Source organism: Daldinia vernicosa (genome assembly GCF_022497035.1).
Source record: "Daldinia vernicosa strain CBS 139.73 unplaced genomic scaffold F5Y00scaffold_44, whole genome shotgun sequence".
In the NCBI taxonomy this organism is placed as follows: Eukaryota; Fungi; Ascomycota; class Sordariomycetes; order Xylariales; family Hypoxylaceae; genus Daldinia; species Daldinia vernicosa.
Window position 1 is genome coordinate 89,847 of NW_025953960.1, and position 18,723 is coordinate 108,569.

An 18,723-nucleotide genomic window follows, 5' to 3' on the forward strand; every position below is an offset into this window, starting at 1 on the left:
GGTCATAAGAATTATTAATACAATATCCACTTTGCTTCGGTATATTTATTATATTCTAGTGGGCCGTCATAGTCTAGGAATCTGAAGCTAGCATAAACCAACTCCACTCAGACCACGATGCCCTCAGTATATATGAGATGTGACACAAAAAATTTTCATCCAAGCGGGTCAAAGAGAAAAAAATGAACTTGGTTCATGTTTAAGCTCCTAACTGGAATTGAACCAATGTTTTCGGAATCAGAATCCGACGTCCTAACCACTAGACTATAGGAGCTGCTTTGCTTGATGGATGACGGATTATGTTATTTTCTTTAATATTTCAGTCAAAAGCATAGGTAGTCACTAACTACTACTAAAGTCTCGAACCTGGAAAGAGGCATAGCACATCCTTATCATTACTGCAAGCTGTAGCTGGACATGTTGAAACTTTTATTGTTTTTCGTATGTACTTGGACATCTTCGTCGTCCCGGGCTCGGTGCCAGTTATATTGTCATGTTCTCACGTGCGCTTGGCAGCGTTACTCGTAATAACCAGGTACATCTCGTAAATCACCACGAGGGGTATACGGAGTTACGATTGGAATGACTGAGAGGCTTAGAATTAGCAAATAGTTTATTTGGTTAGGTATCCACGAAAATAAAACTCCAATTGATGCTACCTTTCATCCACTAGAGCCTTAAGAAGGCTGGAAACAGAGGCTAATATCAAAATCATACTTACAATCTCGATCCCAGGCCCACCGTCGGGCATGCTCCTCGGACAGCTCTCCGTTCAGCATTTGAACTACGTACTTTCCAATGACGGGGAGGAATTTGTAGCCATGAAAAGAACCGCCGGCTGCGATATACAAGTTCTCTGACGCCGGATGTGGTGAAATGATCCAATCTTCGTCTGGCGTAGCGATGTCCCTATATCGACACGGAAATATTAGCCCAACTAAATCCTTTCCACCCAAACTTCCAAGGAGATTCGGTTGGGGGGGGGGGGGGGGGGGTTATCAGAAGGGAAAGCTAGGGCCTACCAGCAAAGTCGATACGACTCAGGAGTCATACCCTGCACCGAGTTCCCGAAGAACATATCTCGGACATTTGCCGAATTCGCCTTCAGCGCGTCTGGGAGGTCTCGTGTCCACGTCATACGGCCGCTTTTTGAGAGCGGTGGAACTGAGATCTCCTGCTTCGACGCTTTGTTGTAGGCATTGCGGGTGTATGGGAATTCGTGCGTACACTTCGCCAAATCGGGGCCACCGACACTTCCAGGCGGTATACACTCGGCTGGGTACCTCACTATAGTTAGCATACTAACACGTAGCATTATAGATCTAGATATGGACGCTTTGGGATCCCTGTTATTGAGAGCGACACACCGGGAAAGTCTCCGTAGGGGTGAACGAGAACTGGTGCGTCTTTAAACATGTCCAGTCCGGTGTCGCCGCGCGGGACCTTGAACAAGCACATCAATACGGCTGCTGCTTTCATTCGGTCTCCGGCGTGGAGGTCTGGATTTTCAGGGGCACTCTCTGCGAGGAGCCATGGCGTGTAAGCGCCTGAGGACAAAACGATACGTCGGGCGGGGAATGATCTGCCATCTGTCGTTGAGACGCCAGTGCATGTACCATCCGAGTCGAACTCCAGCTTCGCTGCGGTGCCGACTTCGTACCGGACACCCCTATTAACAGCGGCTTTAATAACGGCTTGTAATGCCCCAGCTGCGTCGGCCCATCCGGCTTCCGGACTTAGTATACACTGCTCGGCCCCGCCCTCAAAGCGGCAGCTCTCGAGGAGCGGGAAGCGGACACGCGTCTCATCCAAGCTTAAGATTTTCAGCGGTGCCATTCCGGGGCCTAGTAGGGCCTCATAGTTATCCACGAGCGTCTTAGTCCTGGCGGCTGTGATAGACCAGAGCGCCCCTGTCCGATGGAAGAAGGGCGTGACGACGGGATCTGCCTGAGACCACGCCTCCTTGGCTTCGAGTGCCAGCTTCATGTACATCGGGTCATCATATTCCGCCCTTATGATCTTGTTAAAATCGTGCGCAGCCGCAGCCGGGTCCGGGAACGGCGCCTGGTCCAGTAAGATCACGTCGGTGTTAGGGTCCGTCTCCTTTAGGAATTTTGCCGTCGATGCCCCGAAACATCCGGCGCCGATGATTAGGGTTGCCATAATAAATCGCGACTAACCTTAGTTGAATTTATTTGAAAAGAAGTTGTACTTATTTTGCTTAATGTCTGTCACTGTACATAGAACTGAGGTTGTAAAGAAATCAAGATCGGCAAGGGTTAAGAATAAGAAGATAAATTTTGGTATGGCTAGTATTAGATGAGAGACCTGCATGTATTTAATAAACCGCGAGGCTAAAGATATTCCCCCTGAATTGTATCTCGTCAAATTTGGAAGTATAAGAGGTAGTGACTGGAAACAAGCTTCTTCCGTGTCAACTAAGGGGGTATCAAGAAGCGGGGTTTACACCATATTCAATGCTCCTCTATTTGCATGCATTTGGAGATAACTCTTATTCGACAACTCATACCCTTGCTATACGGTCAACCTGCCGTCTTGTGTGCCGCAGTGACACATCATCGTTTTAGGTGTATTGTTGATGTGGTATATGACGATAAACTTATCATACTAACATTATGAGGACACAAGTTTGACGGGTTTATACCTATGGAAAGGATCGGATAACAAATCCTGGGAAGCTTCAGATCCTACACGAGATGATTTACTATCCCCATGGAGGCATGAGGCATTATTACTCAAAAGCCAGCTTACACATGTATATTTATTTATTCATTTTATATCTAGCAATTCCGTTGATTAAGCTAACATTTCTGCAGAGAGTACGATGCCAAACATTCCATCTTTCTCAAACGCCGTGCGTGAGACCGTTGACCTCACCAGTCCTAATATTTGATTAGCTCAAATCAAAACCAGCTCCGGATTGGATAGCGTAGAGCAGTTTGCTTCTTAGAGTTTCCTTTGAACTATACCGCGGTAACTTTAGGAGATTGACGCAGGTACTTGTACTTGGCAATCTCTCCTCGTCAGTGCCGCCATCTCTGATGCTAAAATGGGGACTCAGTTGAGAGAAGCCTAGTAATGGTGCTCGTGGCGTCGATGTGACGTACTTGAGCACCTCGCGTCGCTGGGGATCCTTAAACTCGCGCATCACCTGCCAGAACATCTGCACGGTTGGGTGTTCCATCCCATCGTCACCTACTGCGTAGAGACCAGAGTACTGGGTATTACGTCGAAGATCTTCGACATCAATCTCCGAGCTGTCTCCACCAACAAGTCGTTGAAGTTCTGACTGGTTGAACATAGACAACCACGAGGGGTTGATGATGGATCCTAGGCCCTTGAGGAAAGCTCTAGTTTGTCGATAGGGTTGTGCTACGAGCCGATGGTTTACAACGTAAGATATGTAGAGGGGGCGGTTCGTGTTTGTAACAGAAATGTTCTCGCCATTTTTGCAGAGCGGACGCGTAATGGTGAGTGTGTTACCATCGATTGTCGTGACTTGATCCGTAATAGTAAAGTCTAGCGCAAGGTCAATCACCTTGCCGGAAAAGTTTTTGAGACTGATGAGTCCTTGATACAGCTCTGGGTCTAGATCTCGTAGATCGTTTAGGTTGGCACGGTAATCATTGAGTGAACCCTGCCCTGATGCTGACCACTTGAGAAGAAAGAAGCCAGCAAAAGCTTTGTCGATAAGGATGCCTTCGTACATGCATTTCCCAACCACACGGCCGAGGAATTCATAACGTTTAGCGAGATTGACCATGGCCTCCTTCCACTTCATATCACTTTCTGTAAACCCATGACTACGAAGGAGCTGTGCATGATTGTCAAATGTGCTCGGATTTGGATACAACAGATTTTGACTGTTAGTAGCGAAGAGGCCACGGCCGGAATTGGGGTTAAAGGCCTCGTCGGTGATGCTAATCAAGAACTCCTTTGTAACACCGCCGCCGTCAATCCCAGCTTCGGCCTGATCAAATTGGTCAACAAATGTAATTTGGATAGGTTCCTTTAATCCATCACCGAGAGCGTAGAACTGCTCGTATGCGTCATCAAACACCTGCCCACGTTTAACCCTAGCCGAGTGGCGGCCAAGAATGTCTCTGCCTCTAACAGAAGGGCCATTAAACCCGCCTTCTCCTGAGAGTACTGACAAACGCCACCGATCGGGGTCGACGTGACCACCCCTGCGTTTCGCCTTATCAAGATATACGAATTGACGAAATATTTGAACCCTAACCTCAAACGGGATAACGAATGGCATGTTGCGGAGAATTTCGAGCTTGGGTCCGACCTGGGCTAGCAGTTGCTCTCGTTGGACTCTTCGTAATCGGCGGCGCCTCTCAAGCTGTGCTGCTCGCGAAAGGCGCTGCCCTGTAAACGTGTGGAAAGTGTTAAGCGCATCGTCGTCAGAGTTGTCCGAATCATCTTCATTTTCAGCCATCTGAGATTTTTGCTGTTCTTCTAAGACGACCGCCGATATAAACCCGTCCATATCGAATTTCGAGGTCATCAACCAGAAGTCTGAAGGAAGAAAACGTCGGCGAGAATCTCGTTCGTATAATGAACGCATGGTCGTTGTAGACGCAGCCCTAAGACTCAAAACGTCCATCCCAATAATACCAGCAAATGAGGATTGGGTATCCTTGGGCTCTTCCTCTTCCGTGGTTGATTTGCTAGAACTAATACCCATGAGACTATTCAGTCGAGTCGGCCTTGCGGTAGACGGCATAATGTCCGCTAGGTTATAATAGAGTGGAAATGAGAGGCTCTTGAGGAAATTGATAAGTTGTTTCAGCTCATTCAGACTGAGACTGCTTGAACGTATTCTCGACGTTGCAGGACTCTGGTGCAATAATATCTGATTTTCCGGAGGTAGGAAATCTTCGTCATCGGTAACCCGGAGAAGGAAATTATATAATTCTAGAAACAGCAATATAGTTCTCCACTCTCTGTCACGTACATGGTCTGGCTGGAGAAGTGTAACGATTGCTGCTGACTGCTGCTGAGTCCTAGGCTGCGTGATAATCTTAAATATGCTTGTATTCGAGGCTGCCTGCCAGAAATACTTGACTGAAGGTGTTGATATGGGAGTAGCGGGGCCGACTGTGGAAATGTCGCCTTGGAAGAGTCGCATTTTGATGTCGTCACTATGGCTTGGAAAACATCTAAGCAGGACTAATGTATAGCCAGCAAGAAGACTCGCATCTTCGGAAAGGCGGTCAGGAGAGACTGCGGTCCTAAGTTGTGTTAGCATATGACTCATGCGTACTTCAAATCTTGGCCACGAACGATATAAATCTACTTAGCAGATCCGAGATACCGTCTTCATCTACGAGGAAGTCTAGTTGGCTTAGCACCCAAGTAGATAATGGAGCTGAGTCTTCGGCATCATCGTCATGTTCGGAGGTATCGCCACTACCATCTTCGGCCTCATTTCGGGTATCGTGCCGATCATATCGTACCCGGATATCATCAACAAGGATGGATAGCTGGAGATAGAGCGCCTCAAGGTAGTTGGTCCCGTATGAGGAGGAAGCTGCCCTATTTAAAGCGATGAAGTGGGCTAGGAGACAGAGAGCACCATTCTTTGACAGGGTACTAACACGCTCATGTCTCGAGATACTATCTATGATACTCTGTGACAAAAGTTGAAGATCTACATAGCTTGCTATCCGTGCAGGGTCCTGTTGAAAAGATAGAAGATTCGATGAAGTGAGGAAGGAGAACGCAAATGCCTGGTAAGCTGGTAATAGGGATACTCCTAAAAACGGTCAGATTACACCACGAATGGGATATATCGAAACGATTAAAATCAAGATATAGCTTTGCTAGACTGTAAACTTACGTACCTTGTGTAGATGGTATGAGAGGGGCCGTAACCGCTCTGGCAACGATATCCAGTTCTGCTGTCGAGTTGGGACCCCCTTGTCCGTCCCGCTGAGAGTACGTGGAGATGAGTTTATAATATCGGTGAATGACGGAAGTAATGGAATGTGGTCTTTTGCTGACAATAAGAACCAGAATGTTGAGAAGATCTAATGATGAACTAGCTGGTCGGCTATATCACGAAATGTAAGCAAGGAATATATAACCATGATTTGAGCATGCACATACCTTTCTAGAGCTCTTATGATGAGAACTGCTAATCTATCCCAAGAATTAGGATTGAAGAGAGCCAGATTTGAAGCAGAGTTTAGGCTAGTCAAATCCTGAACTAGTAGATCTAAACGTTTCTGATCGTCTGGTCGTACTGGATCGAATAGGATATGGATAAGGGGTAGGGCACTGATCACTCTGGTTGGAACGGCGTGATTCAGAGGTTGGTCGTATAGAGCATCAAACTCTTCTCGACATTTTTGTTTAAAGCTTTGTCGATCTTTATAACCTCTCCATACCCTTTGCAGTCTCTTAGCAGCATTTAACTCATCACGTTCTCTCTGTCTCCTTTCACGTTCGATCTGCGCTTGTGCTACTGTTTTGGAGGCGCCAGAGCCAGAAGGTGACCAGCTTGGTGCAGCCCAAGGGTTTGTATTTCGCTGACCGCTCAAGTTGACGTTTCGCGGTCGCCTGGAAGTGCCGGTAAAGTTTGGGAACATGATGAATGTGTTGAATGTGGGGGAGCTGCAGGAGCTGCCTAGACGTCTGAATGAAGCTCGGGTTTCGTCTTTTCTTCTTAAGACAGGTCAAGAGAGATGTAGAGAAATATAGTAGATGGTGCTCTATCTACCAAGTTGCGTGAATCGACATGGCTTGGCTTATTGTGACTACGGTGGCTGTCGTGGGAATTTGGGAGTTGGCTTGTCGTATTTGACGTAATAGCTGAATAGCTGAATTAGGACAACCGTAGTTAACTGCTTAGATTCTGGAATGGCAAAAAGGAAAGATTAATGGAAATAATGTAAGCGAGATAGCCTAGGTAAGTTGTGCCGGCGTCCGAAAATGCGCAAAATCAGTACGCGCATTTGCGTAGATCGTGGGATGGGAAAAGATGCGAGAGAGATGCAAGATGGATATGCGCTTCAACGGCTTAGTAAGGTAAGGTAACCTACCTCTATGGTATCTATTGTACATACATATATGTTAGGTAGGAGGCAGGTGGTACCTATCGGTATACTGTACCGGTATTTTGGTATGTTGTACCAGATGTTGATCGGTCAGCCGTTTGGTTGTTGGTTGTTTTGTTATGCGTGGAATCGAGTTTCTATTCTGTCGTCTTCTAAACGCTGATGAGCTTTAGGTGCTTCCCAGCGCCAGCAACGGCACGTCACAGGGCGGTTATCGTTACCCTCTAGCACCCACTTGTAGTACCGAGTACCGTTACGTAGACCTATGGGTCGATTTAAGCAGGCGGGGTGATCCCTGGTAAGGAATGTACATACCCAAGGTACCTATCCCCTCCGCAAACCGATAAGATAAGCTACCTAGGTATCTAAGTAACATATCCACTTATATAAGGGGGTACCTATAAACCCTTCTTTCCATTTCATGGACTTCTGTTACCACCGACTTCTGTAGAAAACCTATTATATATATACAACCTGGATTTTGGAAATTCTGAAATACCTAACATTAATATTCGATGTTCAATGCTCAATATGGCTTTTACTAACAGGAGTAGTTATACAAAGTGTATAAACTAGGTATATCCCATGTTATGATGAAAGCAGGTGATAGTACCTAACTATATCATCTTGAGAAGATATTACCACCAGTACTTAGCGCATGTAAGTCCAACACACTGAGCCTACACATATGTAAATATTCTGTCTGGTCTATTCTATATCCTGCTTAGCAAGCCTACCGTTTAACTACCTAGGTGGATAGCTTACTTATGTGGCGTACATACATATATGTAAGAAGACCTACATCTGGGTACCTACTTTTGAGTAGCAAGATTCAGCTACGGCATAACGCCTCGAATATAGGTAGACGCTGTCATAAACAGGTAATGTTGAGGTAGTACATGTATAGGTACCTAACGCATTTGTGACTTTTTAGTCTTGGGTTCAGTCTATCTGCAGTTCCACAGCATTAATTCCCCCTCCTCGAGCTTTTGTGACACTACGAGACTATACCATTCCTAGGATGACTGCAGCCAGTGGTTTGCCAGTTCCAATTTTAGGCGTAGATTGTTGCATACAAAATGGGTATATGGTTAAGTACCTAACTTGTGATAAAGACTATGGAATCACCAAAGTTAACTGCTTACATACACATAGATACACATGTGTTATATAGTTCCTAGATAATTAACACTGGGGGTTTACAGGTTAGTCTTTTTATATTAACAAGCCGCCAATAACTGCAAAAGAGATAGGTAAAAGTCGTTTTATATAAGCCACTAACCGACCTAAAGGTGTAAAATCTCGATTAAATCTAATTGGCTTAACATATTTCGTCCATACTTAAGGTACCTAAGTACCTATCTGAGTTACGTTTGTCATAAAGTCAGAAAGTCAAAATTTGCCGAGGGGCTAAAGTACTACGCCTAGGAAGGTACGGAAGGTACGGTACGGAAGGTACGGTCGAAAAATACGGCTGGTAGGTGCGATATTGAAACCTTAAAGTGCTGAAAATAGCTTGGTGGAAGACCCACTATTTATGGTCGAAATTTTTTGTGTGGTTGATCGCAACCAGAGAGGCACAAAAAATCTTCAAGATCTCAAAAGACGAACGGACCCTCTCCTTCTTTCTTTCTTCCTTTTCCCCCAACGACTTGACAACTTTATCGCCAGCTCGTCACCCAAAAACTTTGAAAAAATTTAAAAAAGAGATTCAGTTATAAAGTACGTGCTTCCTAGTTCGTACTTCGTTTCTGTTCTCGCCAAATTCATTCAGAACAAAAACACCAAAAAAATTCGGAAAACTAGAAAATCCACCATCTGCTAAGCACCTCAACTTACATTCGACCCCATCCATCGAAGCGCATTCATCCTCCCTTCGACCCTTTGAATAGGCACCGTTGTCAATACTCGCGACCTATTCATTCATTCACCACTCCCCACCACAGGGTAAAAACAGTGACTGCTAAAAGCTCGAGTACGTTTAGGCTTTTAGATTATCATCACTTTCCTTTGAAGTCTTGACGACAACCTTTGTCCGACTTGGTCTTCATTCTCTCGAAATCATTATTCCTTGATCACGAGAACGTAATATTCTTGCAGCTCTCTTTAATTGCTTGGTACGCTTTTCCCCCCCTTCCCCTCGTCTTTGCTCAACGCATCATAATCAAATCAAACCCGACTTTTGACGCGACTTTGCATATGCGCTTTAAGAAGCATTCGCACTACATTTTTATTGCTTTTATCGTTATTACGCTAACATTTCTTGTGCGACTTTCTAGTCAATTAATTTTCGTCACGATGTCTGCTGCTGCTCCTATCTCCGGCGCTGTTGACCAGCTTGCCGCCGACCTTGGCAACACCTCTCTTAACGGTGGTGATGCTAAGCCTGCCTCTATCAACACTAATGTTGCTTCCGACGCTCACGGCGATGAGGGTGATGCCGCTGCCGCCACCCCCAGCTCCGCTCAGACCCCTCACCCCGCCGCATCTGCCTCCCTCTACGTTGGCGAGCTTGACCCCTCGGTCACTGAAGCAATGCTCTTCGAGCTCTTCTCTCAGATAGGTTCTGTTGCCTCTATTCGCGTTTGCCGTGACGCTGTCACGCGTCGTTCCCTCGGATATGCCTACGTCAACTACAACACGACTGCCGATGGCGAGCGAGCTCTTGAAGAGCTTAACTATACCCAGATCAAGGGCCGCCCGTGCCGCATTATGTGGTCTCAACGTGACCCCAACCTGCGCAAGAGTGGACAGGGTAACATCTTTATCAAGAACCTCGATGCTGCTATCGATAACAAGGCCCTTCATGATACCTTCGCTGCTTTTGGTAACATTCTAAGCTGCAAAGTTGCCCAGGACGAGAATGGCAACTCGAAGGGATACGGGTTTGTGCATTACGAGACAGACGAGGCTGCAGCTCAAGCTATCAAGCACGTTAATGGAATGCTGCTTAACGAGAAGAAGGTCTACGTCGGCCATCACATCCCCAAGAAGGATCGTCAGAGCAAGTTCGAAGAGATGAAGGCGAACTTCACCAACGTTTACGTCAAGAATATTTCACCTGACGTTACCGATGATGAATTCCGAGAGCTTTTTGAGAAGTTTGGGGACGTCACTTCGTCCTCGTTGGCCCGCGACAATGAAGGAAAGTCTCGTGGCTTTGGCTTCGTTAATTTCACTACTCACGAAAGCGCAGCTAAGGCAGTCGATGACCTGAACGGCAACGACTTCCACGGTCAGGATTTGTATGTCGGTCGTGCTCAGAAGAAGCATGAGCGCGAGGAGGAGCTGCGTAAATCCTACGAGGCCGCCCGTCAGGAGAAGGCCAGCAAGTACCAAGGCGTGAATCTTTACATCAAGAACCTTGATGATGATGTCGACGACGACAAGTTGCGCCAGATGTTCTCGGAGTTTGGCCCTATTACCTCCGCAAAGGTCATGCGTGATTCTGCTACCGAATCTGATGACGACAAGGATGGCAAGGATAAAGAGAACCAGAAGGAGGAAGTCGACGAGACCAAGGAGGAAGGTGAAAAGAAGGAGAAGAAGTCGGACAAGAAGCTTGGCAAGAGCAAGGGCTTTGGATTTGTGTGCTTTGCTAACCCTGACGACGCCACGAAGGCTGTGGGTGATATGAACCAGCGCATGATCAACAACAAGCCTCTATACGTAGCACTAGCTCAGCGAAAGGACGTTCGGAAGAGCCAGCTTGAGGCTAGTATCCAAGCTCGCAACCAGCTCCGGATGCAGCAGGCTGCGGCGGCGGCTGGCATGCCCCAACAGTACATGCAACCCCCCGTCTACTATCCCCCCGGTCAGCAGCCAGGTTTCCCTCCCCAGGGCGGTCGTGGTATGCCCTTCCCCGGAATGGGTATGCCCGGTGCTCAGGGAGGCCGTCCTGGACAGTTCAACCCTAACGCTTACGGAGGTCCCCAAGGTGGACGTGGCGGGCCTATCCCACAGCTGCCTCCAAACATGTATATCCCCGGTCAATTCCCGCCTGGCGCTCCGTACGCCCAACCCGGAACTCCTCAATTCATAGCCGCAATGGCACAAGTGCAGCAGGCCACGATTGGAGGTGGTCGAGGCGTACCGGCCGGTCGTGGACCGATGCAAGGCATGCCGGGCAACATGGGCATTCCGGGCGGACCAGGTGGTATTCCTGGCTACCCCCCCAACGCTCGACAGGGTGGCCCCGCTGGTCGTGGTGGACAGAACCAGCGGAATGGTCAGGGTGGTCAGTTCCCGCCTCAGGGTGGACGTGGTGCCCCTAACCAACAAGTGGGCGGTGCTCCGAACGTGCAGCCGCAACAGCAGCAGCAGGATCTAACCCCGGCCTCGCTTCTTCATTCGCAGCTGCAGGCTCAGTCTAACAACCCCCAGCAGCAGAAGCAGATGCTAGGTGAACTCATCTTCCCTAAGATCCAAGCTATCCAACCCGATCTGGCAGGCAAGATTACCGGTATGCTTTTAGAGATGGACAATGCTGAGCTGGTTAATCTGTAAGTTGAAACCCCCTTTCCCCTTTGTTACGCAACTTTTCTAATATCTTTCAGGATCGAGGATAACGGCGCTCTCCAATCCAAAGTTGAGGAAGCCATGGCTGTTTACGACGAATATGTCAAGACTCAAGGCTCTAACGACGTCGAGGCTGGAAAGAACGAGGAAAAGGCCGAGGAAAAGGCATAAGCAAATACGCAGATGTCCACACCCCGAAGATTTCTTCGACGTACTATTCCGCCGGTATGGATTCCTCGTAATGTCCGGATGATTTAGAGCGTCGATTCTTTTTTCACGACGGGATTCGGAAAAGTTATGATTTTGATGGTTCAACGTCCTGGCGCGGACGATACGGTATTGATTTTCTTCATTCCTTTTCGCATCTTATCCTTCATGCCCTCTACGACCATCATGTCTTTTTACGTCGGAATGGATCTCTTCCTCCTCTAGGTGCTGCCGCATCTAGCGTCCGGCTCAAGAGATATTCTTCTCGTACTATTTGCATGTATTGATAGACTATTTGCTCCTCGCTCAGAGCACGGGCCGGAAGCTAGGGTTTCGGTCATCAGGCGTTTGTGGTCACAGTCGGTCAGCTTCATGGTAATTGATGACCTGGCACCGAACGGAAATCAGGCGGCACCAATGATTCTGATACAATACCCCCTCCCCTACGGTTGCCGAAAGGGACATCTCAGAATGAAGCAGAGGTTATTCTAAATAGGAACTTCTGGTAATGAACAAAAATGATTTCTTGCACGGTGATAATTCCTAACTTGCTTGACGATACGTAATTATATAAATTGCGCTGCGACGCGGCGGGCTTACGGGAGGAGCCATACGAGGAGGTATGTATTAATCACACCACATATGCAGTTGGGGTTATCCAAGGGACCGTGGCTATGCTACAGAAATTTCGATGCCGGAACACATGCCGCAAGCAGATGCGGAGGCTGATATTACGAACCATGCAACAGTAGGTAGTAGAGGACCGCATAGCATATTTAAAGAGGTTGCTATATACATATTGTAAGTGATGACATTCCATAGAGGGCTGTGGTTATTACATGTATTCCGCAGCACCACTTATCCAACCGTTCATAACAGGTCACAAGGAGAGAAGGGAGAAGGAGAAAGAGAGCGAGAACGTACTTGTATATACTACTACCTGAGGTAAGGAGTCTCCAGCTGGTATTAGAATGAACCGGTCATTCTATTACGTATAATAAGTTAAGACTATTCATCTATAGAAGGCCTTGATCCATCCAGATTATCTATTATCTTGAAAGCTCATGGTCATTTACCCCTTCCCCCCTTTTCCGTTAGGTATTCAAGGCCCTTCGGTATTCTTTCCGTACCTATGGACAAGGAAATGCCGAGACTTTACGTCTTACCTATAGGCATTATATATTGTCCTGCCTATACGGACGTAGTACGATAGAGAGAGAGCAGCCAATCGAATTCAAGGCTGACGATAGCCGCTGCAGCATGTATTGTACCTTAATAGTTAAGGAAGCCCTCTGACGCGCAGAGAGGCAGTCAGGACCAGGGTTCAACAGGGTGGATCTAGAAGTGGTCTGATAGGATGATCTGCGTACGTACTAAGATCGAATGCCACATGAATTATGAAGTCGGTATCTGGTACGTCGGTTAGGTATATCCCACATTGATTTAGCTGTTTAGCCACTTGCAAACGAATATATCCGCGTACTAGTACCGGACAAAGATGTAGATTCCCTAAACCACCCGAATATATCTTAATGCATTCTGCTAAGGCACAGAAAGTTGAGTATGTACCTACCTAAGGTATATTATCAATTTTTTATTTTCGCATGTGTTACTACTTATATGCATGTGTTGTCTACTTGCCGTATTTAATAGTGTACGCGTGGATGTTACTACTATTACATAATTGAAGTAACGAAATAATAACACCAAACGGAAACCAACCCAAGCAGCCCAAGAAAAAAATAGTGGGCACGCTGGGCACGACAAGGCAAGCTTAGGTAACTTAGTAACCCCTAGGTCCCCAGGTCCTTCCCCCCCAAAATCCTCATAAACATCCTTCTAGACCCCTCTTCTCCTCTCGTCACGGTCATCATATCTCCCTTTTTAACATCAATCTTTTTACCCTAAAGGTCTTGGCAAGTAAAGAAGTGAGGCCTCCTTTCTATTCTATCTGTTCCGTGTCCCGAGTTCCGATTTCTTCTTTCAAACTGCTATGTACTGTGTTGTGGAATATCCCACAAATATATCCTACGCAGCTAACCACAGTTAAATTCAGCTAAAAAAAGACCCCACATCATCTGAACTGAAGCTCGAACTTTTTTGCCCCATCGTTCCTTTCCGTCAACCTACCCGCCTACCCACTTGTAACCACTCACAAGTTGGTTCCAATCCACCAATTCCAGCCTCCTACCTGAACCTAGAAACCCAATTTTTTGGCTAGTAGCCATGCGCAGAGGGTGAAGGCTCGGGTCTAGGTCGAGACAAACAACGCAATAACCAGAAAGATCTTCAGCGCACAATGATCTTCTTCCGTCTCCATCGAAGACGCCCATTTATTATCCCACGATAACATCAATCCGGCGTTTCTCGATTACTACCTTTTTTATACTCTTTACTAGCCTAGGAATTCGTCATAATACGCGTTTGGGCTTATTTATCGACGTGACTCGAAGCTCGTTTCTCGAACAACCCACTTCTAGCCGACGTCTTCGATTAAACACCCCTCGATTCGATATCTGTATTTTGTAAACAAGGACTAACTTCCTCGAATTGCCACCAGCGCGACTACGTCAAAACATCTATTACAATGTCAAACGGTAGGAAGTTGATGTCCCTCGAGGCAGCGCTTGAGGAGGAACGGAAGGAGGTCGAGAGTCTAATGTCGTCGCTGCAACAACCTAGAAGAGCTCCGTCGGTTGGTCACCGATCTCCTTCTCCATTTGCGAGTCCTCGATCGCCTGTTCGAAGCATGCTAGACATTGGCGAAGTGTCTAGAAATGCAACTCGTAGCCCTCCAATTCGTAGCATGCTAGACGTCGATGGTCCTCCAATCCAGACGAGAAGCATGCTAGATGTTGGCAGACCGTCTTCCAATGTCCCGAAAAGCACGCCTGTTTCACCGACACTCTCTTACAAGGCCCCAGCTTTGGACAATCCGAGTCGTGGTAGAAGTATGTCGGATGCTGCCTCGACTCCCGTTGTAGACCTTGGGCCGCGGTCGTCGCCTCTGCCGAGTCCAAGGAGCACTGACCCAACATCTGCCTATAAGTTTCATGATATACTGCCAACCAATGTCGGCCAATCTATGCCGATCAGACGTGGTCAAAATGCCATGCGATCAAGCTCTATAGGTGAAGCGCTTCGCGGACCTGACTTATCCAACCTAGTGCTTCCTGGAGAACACGGGCGCTTTTCAAGGAAAACCAACAAGTCAAAGTCACCTAACAACCGTTTTAATCTGCGTTCAAACTCGCCATTCGGGAACCCTTCTGGGCGCAATCAGACACAGGACATTATGATGACCAATGGTCAGGTATTGGACATGAACAATGCTTATAGGAAATTGTCGGATGCCAACTTACTCTATGGTGGCTCTAACTTAGCATCCTTGGCACGTAAGAGGCAAGACAGCGAGGGGCACGGTCGAATAGAAAAGGACAATCTAAGTCCTTACGGAGAACTGCTCCCAGATGAAAGTGATGACGACGTTGGGAACTCGTCCGACGAAGAAATGCAAAGGGGGAGAAAACTCACTCCGCGCGCTAAGTCGCAAGATTCTGAAGATGGGAACACAGCTAAGAGTCTACTCGCTGCTATTGAAGATGAGCGTGAGTCCACTAACACACGATATATTTCCAAAGGCTTCAAAACCACTAACAGCATCATTAGGAAAACATGTCAATGCTACTCAACCTCAGTACAGATCACTCTTCGATGAGCCCGAGATTACAATTACAAGTCCCGGAGGAGATAAAGGGAGGCTGAGCAAGGGTGGAAAGCCAGTCGTTCAACCGTCCACTAGTTTTGATCAGGAACCTCTGTCTGGCACCCAAACGCCCTTCGACCCAGATCTAGATGCCGACGTCGATGCTATCAAAGCTGCACAGGGGCTACAATTATCCTCTACCCCAATTCTCTCGACCCCTGAGGTTCACCGCTCCCTCCGTATTCTCTACCGTGGTGAATTTACCAGAATACAGCGAGAGGCAGAGGACGAACACCGGCGCTTACGCAAGTACCTAGTGGCGACGGATCTTAGTGATGAGTCTACCCACGCGTTGGAATGGGCCGTCGGAACCGTGCTTCGCGATGGCGATACACTAATAGCTATGTATTGCATGGATGAGGAGGCCAGTGGATCGGTTGATGCCAGCAATATGGTACCAGACGAACCCAAGGCGATGAAGGAGCAAGCGATGGCCATTAGCGCAATTTCCAAGGGCATGTCCAGACCCTCGTACCGTACTTCTAGTCCCGGCCCGTTTAAGATGCAAGGATCTTCGATGTCACCGCATATCCGAGCTATCGACGGTGGCGGCAGCAATAATCCCTCTCCGGCGCCTAGTTCTCGCGGGAAAAGCAGATTACAAGAAGAGAGGGATCGAGCTGTTCAGGACATTACCGAGCGGGTCTCAAAATTGCTCCGGAAGACGCAGTTACAGGTACGGGTGATCGTAGAAGTGATTCATTGCAAGAATCCCAAGCATCTGATCACAGAGGTGATCGATATTTTGAATCCGACTTTGGTAATTCTAGGAAGCCGTGGTAGGAGCGCTTTGAAAGGGTAAGTTGAAGCATGCGTGTCTACAGATATACAGGATAAAGACTAATATGGTATCACAGGACGCTCCTTGGATCTTTCTCAAATTACCTAGTAACCAAGAGCTCAGTCCCTGTCATGGTTGCGCGTAAGCGATTACGCAAAAAGAGCAAATATCAACCACCGCCGGTGAAGCAAGTAAATAACTTGGCTAATCCGTCGGCAAGGAGTCTCGAGATGGCAAGAGTTGATTAGTCGTTTTAACAACGAACCATCAGCTAGACACAACCTTTACAAGGAACCAAGAACAGGGCCCCTTGCCATTTAGGAGGGGTAGGCAACGCCAACCCCAGAATGTGCCCCCAGACCGACGGCAACTATCTGAAGGATAGATACTAAGCAGGACGCAAGGTCCGAACAATCCTCTACTCGGTATATCTGCATCATACAAATCGAGTCGGTTCCTGGGTACCTATATGACTTGTCCGTCGGAGCGTTTATTCAGGGTTATGAAGCTATGAGCGTGTTTTTATCAGGTCGAGTTTCATCGGATAGGTAGTGATAGGAAAAAAAATCCATTACGTTCATTTCCCTCCGCCTCTAAGTAGCTATGATCGTGAACGTAGCATTATTCCAGGCGCTAACCTCATCTTCAAATTTCCAGCTGTAATGAATTTATGCGAATGGTATAGAAGGTACCTAAGGTAAGGATCGTCAAGCCGCCTGCGAACATCTCAGACGCGCCTAGTCCGGCGACGGCACGTCCTACCATCAGAGCGTTTGAAGTGGGAGCTAGCGCGCATACGAGGCTGCCAATCTCAAACACGAGAAGGCACGTAAGAAATGTATATTTCTTAAAGAAGAGGGTATAGGTTTTACCTTCGAGCGGCTCAGCCAGCTTGCGCATTTGTGCTCATGGAAGATATGGTGTTGGGTAGCGTTCCACGGAAGATATACCCAGGGATACAAGGGGAGAACTCACAGTGCTACCGTGAACATCGCGCCGTACTATCTTACGTCGCGAATCGAGTCGAATTGGGCTGTAATGACCGGGACTGCGGTAGTGATTAGGTTGAAATCCTATATTTTTGTCTTGTTAAAACTGCAGCTTTAGAAATATGGATTAGTAGGGGCTTAACGCCGATAGCTTCGTTCTTAGGGGCGATGTCCTGGCCGACGTCGTTTTCATTGCTAGCGTCATCTTGAGCGACCAGAATTTCTCCTTTCTTCTCGTGGTTGGCGTCTTCGGCGGACGTGCCGTCACTCATACTAGCAGTTACGTACTTTATTCGTCGGATTTTAAATCTTGAAGGATGAGTTGATAGACCAAGCGTCTGGCATGGTAACAAATGTGGAAAGGAAGATTAAAAACAGGACTTATAGGGTTGGATTTTACAATTTTTGGTTGAAAAATAAAATGAAGATATCTACATTAAGTGTGTCTTTGTTCTGTCTACAGGAGGGCTAGTTATTACTTGAGAAATTGACGATGAATTCATGGCTGTCGGATTTGTAACCCAACTTCTTGAGCTCATTTTATCTAATTTCAACGTTCCACGACTCTATACTGCCCATCCTAGGCCAGTCTTCTTCGATAATTAGAGGTCCAGTTGGTAACCTAAACGTACCGTTCCGTACCCCCCTGCTTGCCCTTACGAGGGAACCCCCAACCCCCCTCCCCTATGGCCCCTCCCTATGGGAAGTAAGGGGATACGTGCTCAACTCTTGATTGGCTGTGGTGCATAGATCTAGCTAGTATAATTGGCAGATCGGGATATAGAGGCTTAATAAAGACCTAATGGCTACATATTAAAGAATAAAGCATTTAACTGTTAGGTAGCTGGGGAGATATCTAGCTATTATACTAATAAGTTTGATTATTATCCAGCTATCTATATTGAACTCGCTTCCTACGAATTGAGCAACTAGTCAGCCCCTTTCTAACGAGTCTTGTAGTTCAATTTTATGGATATCATTGGGACTCCCATTACTAACAGCAGATATCTTATAATAGAATCTGGTGGATATATACAGTGGGGAGAGCCAAAACGGCAAATTTACGATTTGAGCCCACGAAACTAGAGAACAGAATCGAGAAACTGAAAAATTGTGGAGTTTGATGTCGGTCTAAGATCCACGTTTTTAGCTGATATGGACCGCGGAATTATCGCAGATTTTTGCAGCCTGTGGTTCCGTCGATATAGAGAAAGACACTGCGGATTTGCCACCTCATCTGGCTTTTATGTTACATAAATTGACGGCCATATATGGTGGAGGGTTCGACCTAATGAGATACATGTTTCAGGTAGCACAGGTTCTCGGAAGCAGGGTTAGCGAGGAATGTAAGTAAGATGAGCTGGATGGTAGGGG

The 18,723-nt window shown here is 47.1% G+C and overlaps 4 protein-coding genes and 1 non-coding gene across 5 annotated transcripts; 2 read left to right on the forward strand and 3 right to left on the reverse strand.

Moving 5' to 3' along the window:
• Window positions 1-3: 3 nt before the first annotated feature.
• F5Y00DRAFT_243970 (sarcosine oxidase) lies at window positions 4-2,461 on the reverse strand. Its single transcript, XM_048008759.1, has 4 exons — window positions 1,368-2,461; window positions 1,023-1,275; window positions 722-909; window positions 4-586 (listed from the first exon to the last, which is right to left on the reverse strand). Exons 1-4 carry the CDS (start codon window positions 2,161-2,163, stop codon window positions 519-521), a joined length of 1,305 nt encoding a protein of 434 aa, XP_047862314.1. The 5' UTR covers window positions 2,164-2,461; the 3' UTR covers window positions 4-518.
• F5Y00DRAFT_t125 lies at window positions 203-274 on the reverse strand. Its single transcript has one exon. It is a non-coding gene; the product is annotated as a tRNA-Gln (tRNA).
• Window positions 2,462-2,763: 302 nt separating the features above from the next.
• On the reverse strand, window positions 2,764-6,848 carry F5Y00DRAFT_144846 (uncharacterized protein). The gene is made up of 4 exons (XM_048004407.1): window positions 6,139-6,848; window positions 5,874-6,082; window positions 5,314-5,785; window positions 2,764-5,261 (listed from the first exon to the last, which is right to left on the reverse strand). Exons 1-4 carry the CDS (start codon window positions 6,618-6,620, stop codon window positions 2,915-2,917), a joined length of 3,510 nt encoding a protein of 1,169 aa, XP_047862315.1. The 5' UTR covers window positions 6,621-6,848; the 3' UTR covers window positions 2,764-2,914.
• Window positions 6,849-9,007: 2,159 nt separating this feature from the next.
• F5Y00DRAFT_144894 (polyadenylate binding protein) lies at window positions 9,008-12,111 on the forward strand. Its single transcript, XM_048004408.1, has 3 exons — window positions 9,008-9,205; window positions 9,368-11,590; window positions 11,645-12,111. Exons 2-3 carry the CDS (start codon window positions 9,387-9,389, stop codon window positions 11,775-11,777), a joined length of 2,337 nt encoding a protein of 778 aa, XP_047862316.1. The 5' UTR covers window positions 9,008-9,205; window positions 9,368-9,386; the 3' UTR covers window positions 11,778-12,111.
• A 2,106-nt stretch (window positions 12,112-14,217) lies between these two features.
• On the forward strand, window positions 14,218-16,958 carry F5Y00DRAFT_144913 (uncharacterized protein). The gene is made up of 3 exons (XM_048004409.1): window positions 14,218-15,421; window positions 15,483-16,377; window positions 16,437-16,958. The coding sequence occupies exons 1-3, from the start codon at window positions 14,401-14,403 to the stop codon at window positions 16,606-16,608; spliced, it is 2,088 nt and encodes a 695-aa protein (XP_047862317.1). The 5' UTR covers window positions 14,218-14,400; the 3' UTR covers window positions 16,609-16,958.
• The last annotated feature ends 1,765 nt before the right edge of the window (window positions 16,959-18,723 follow it).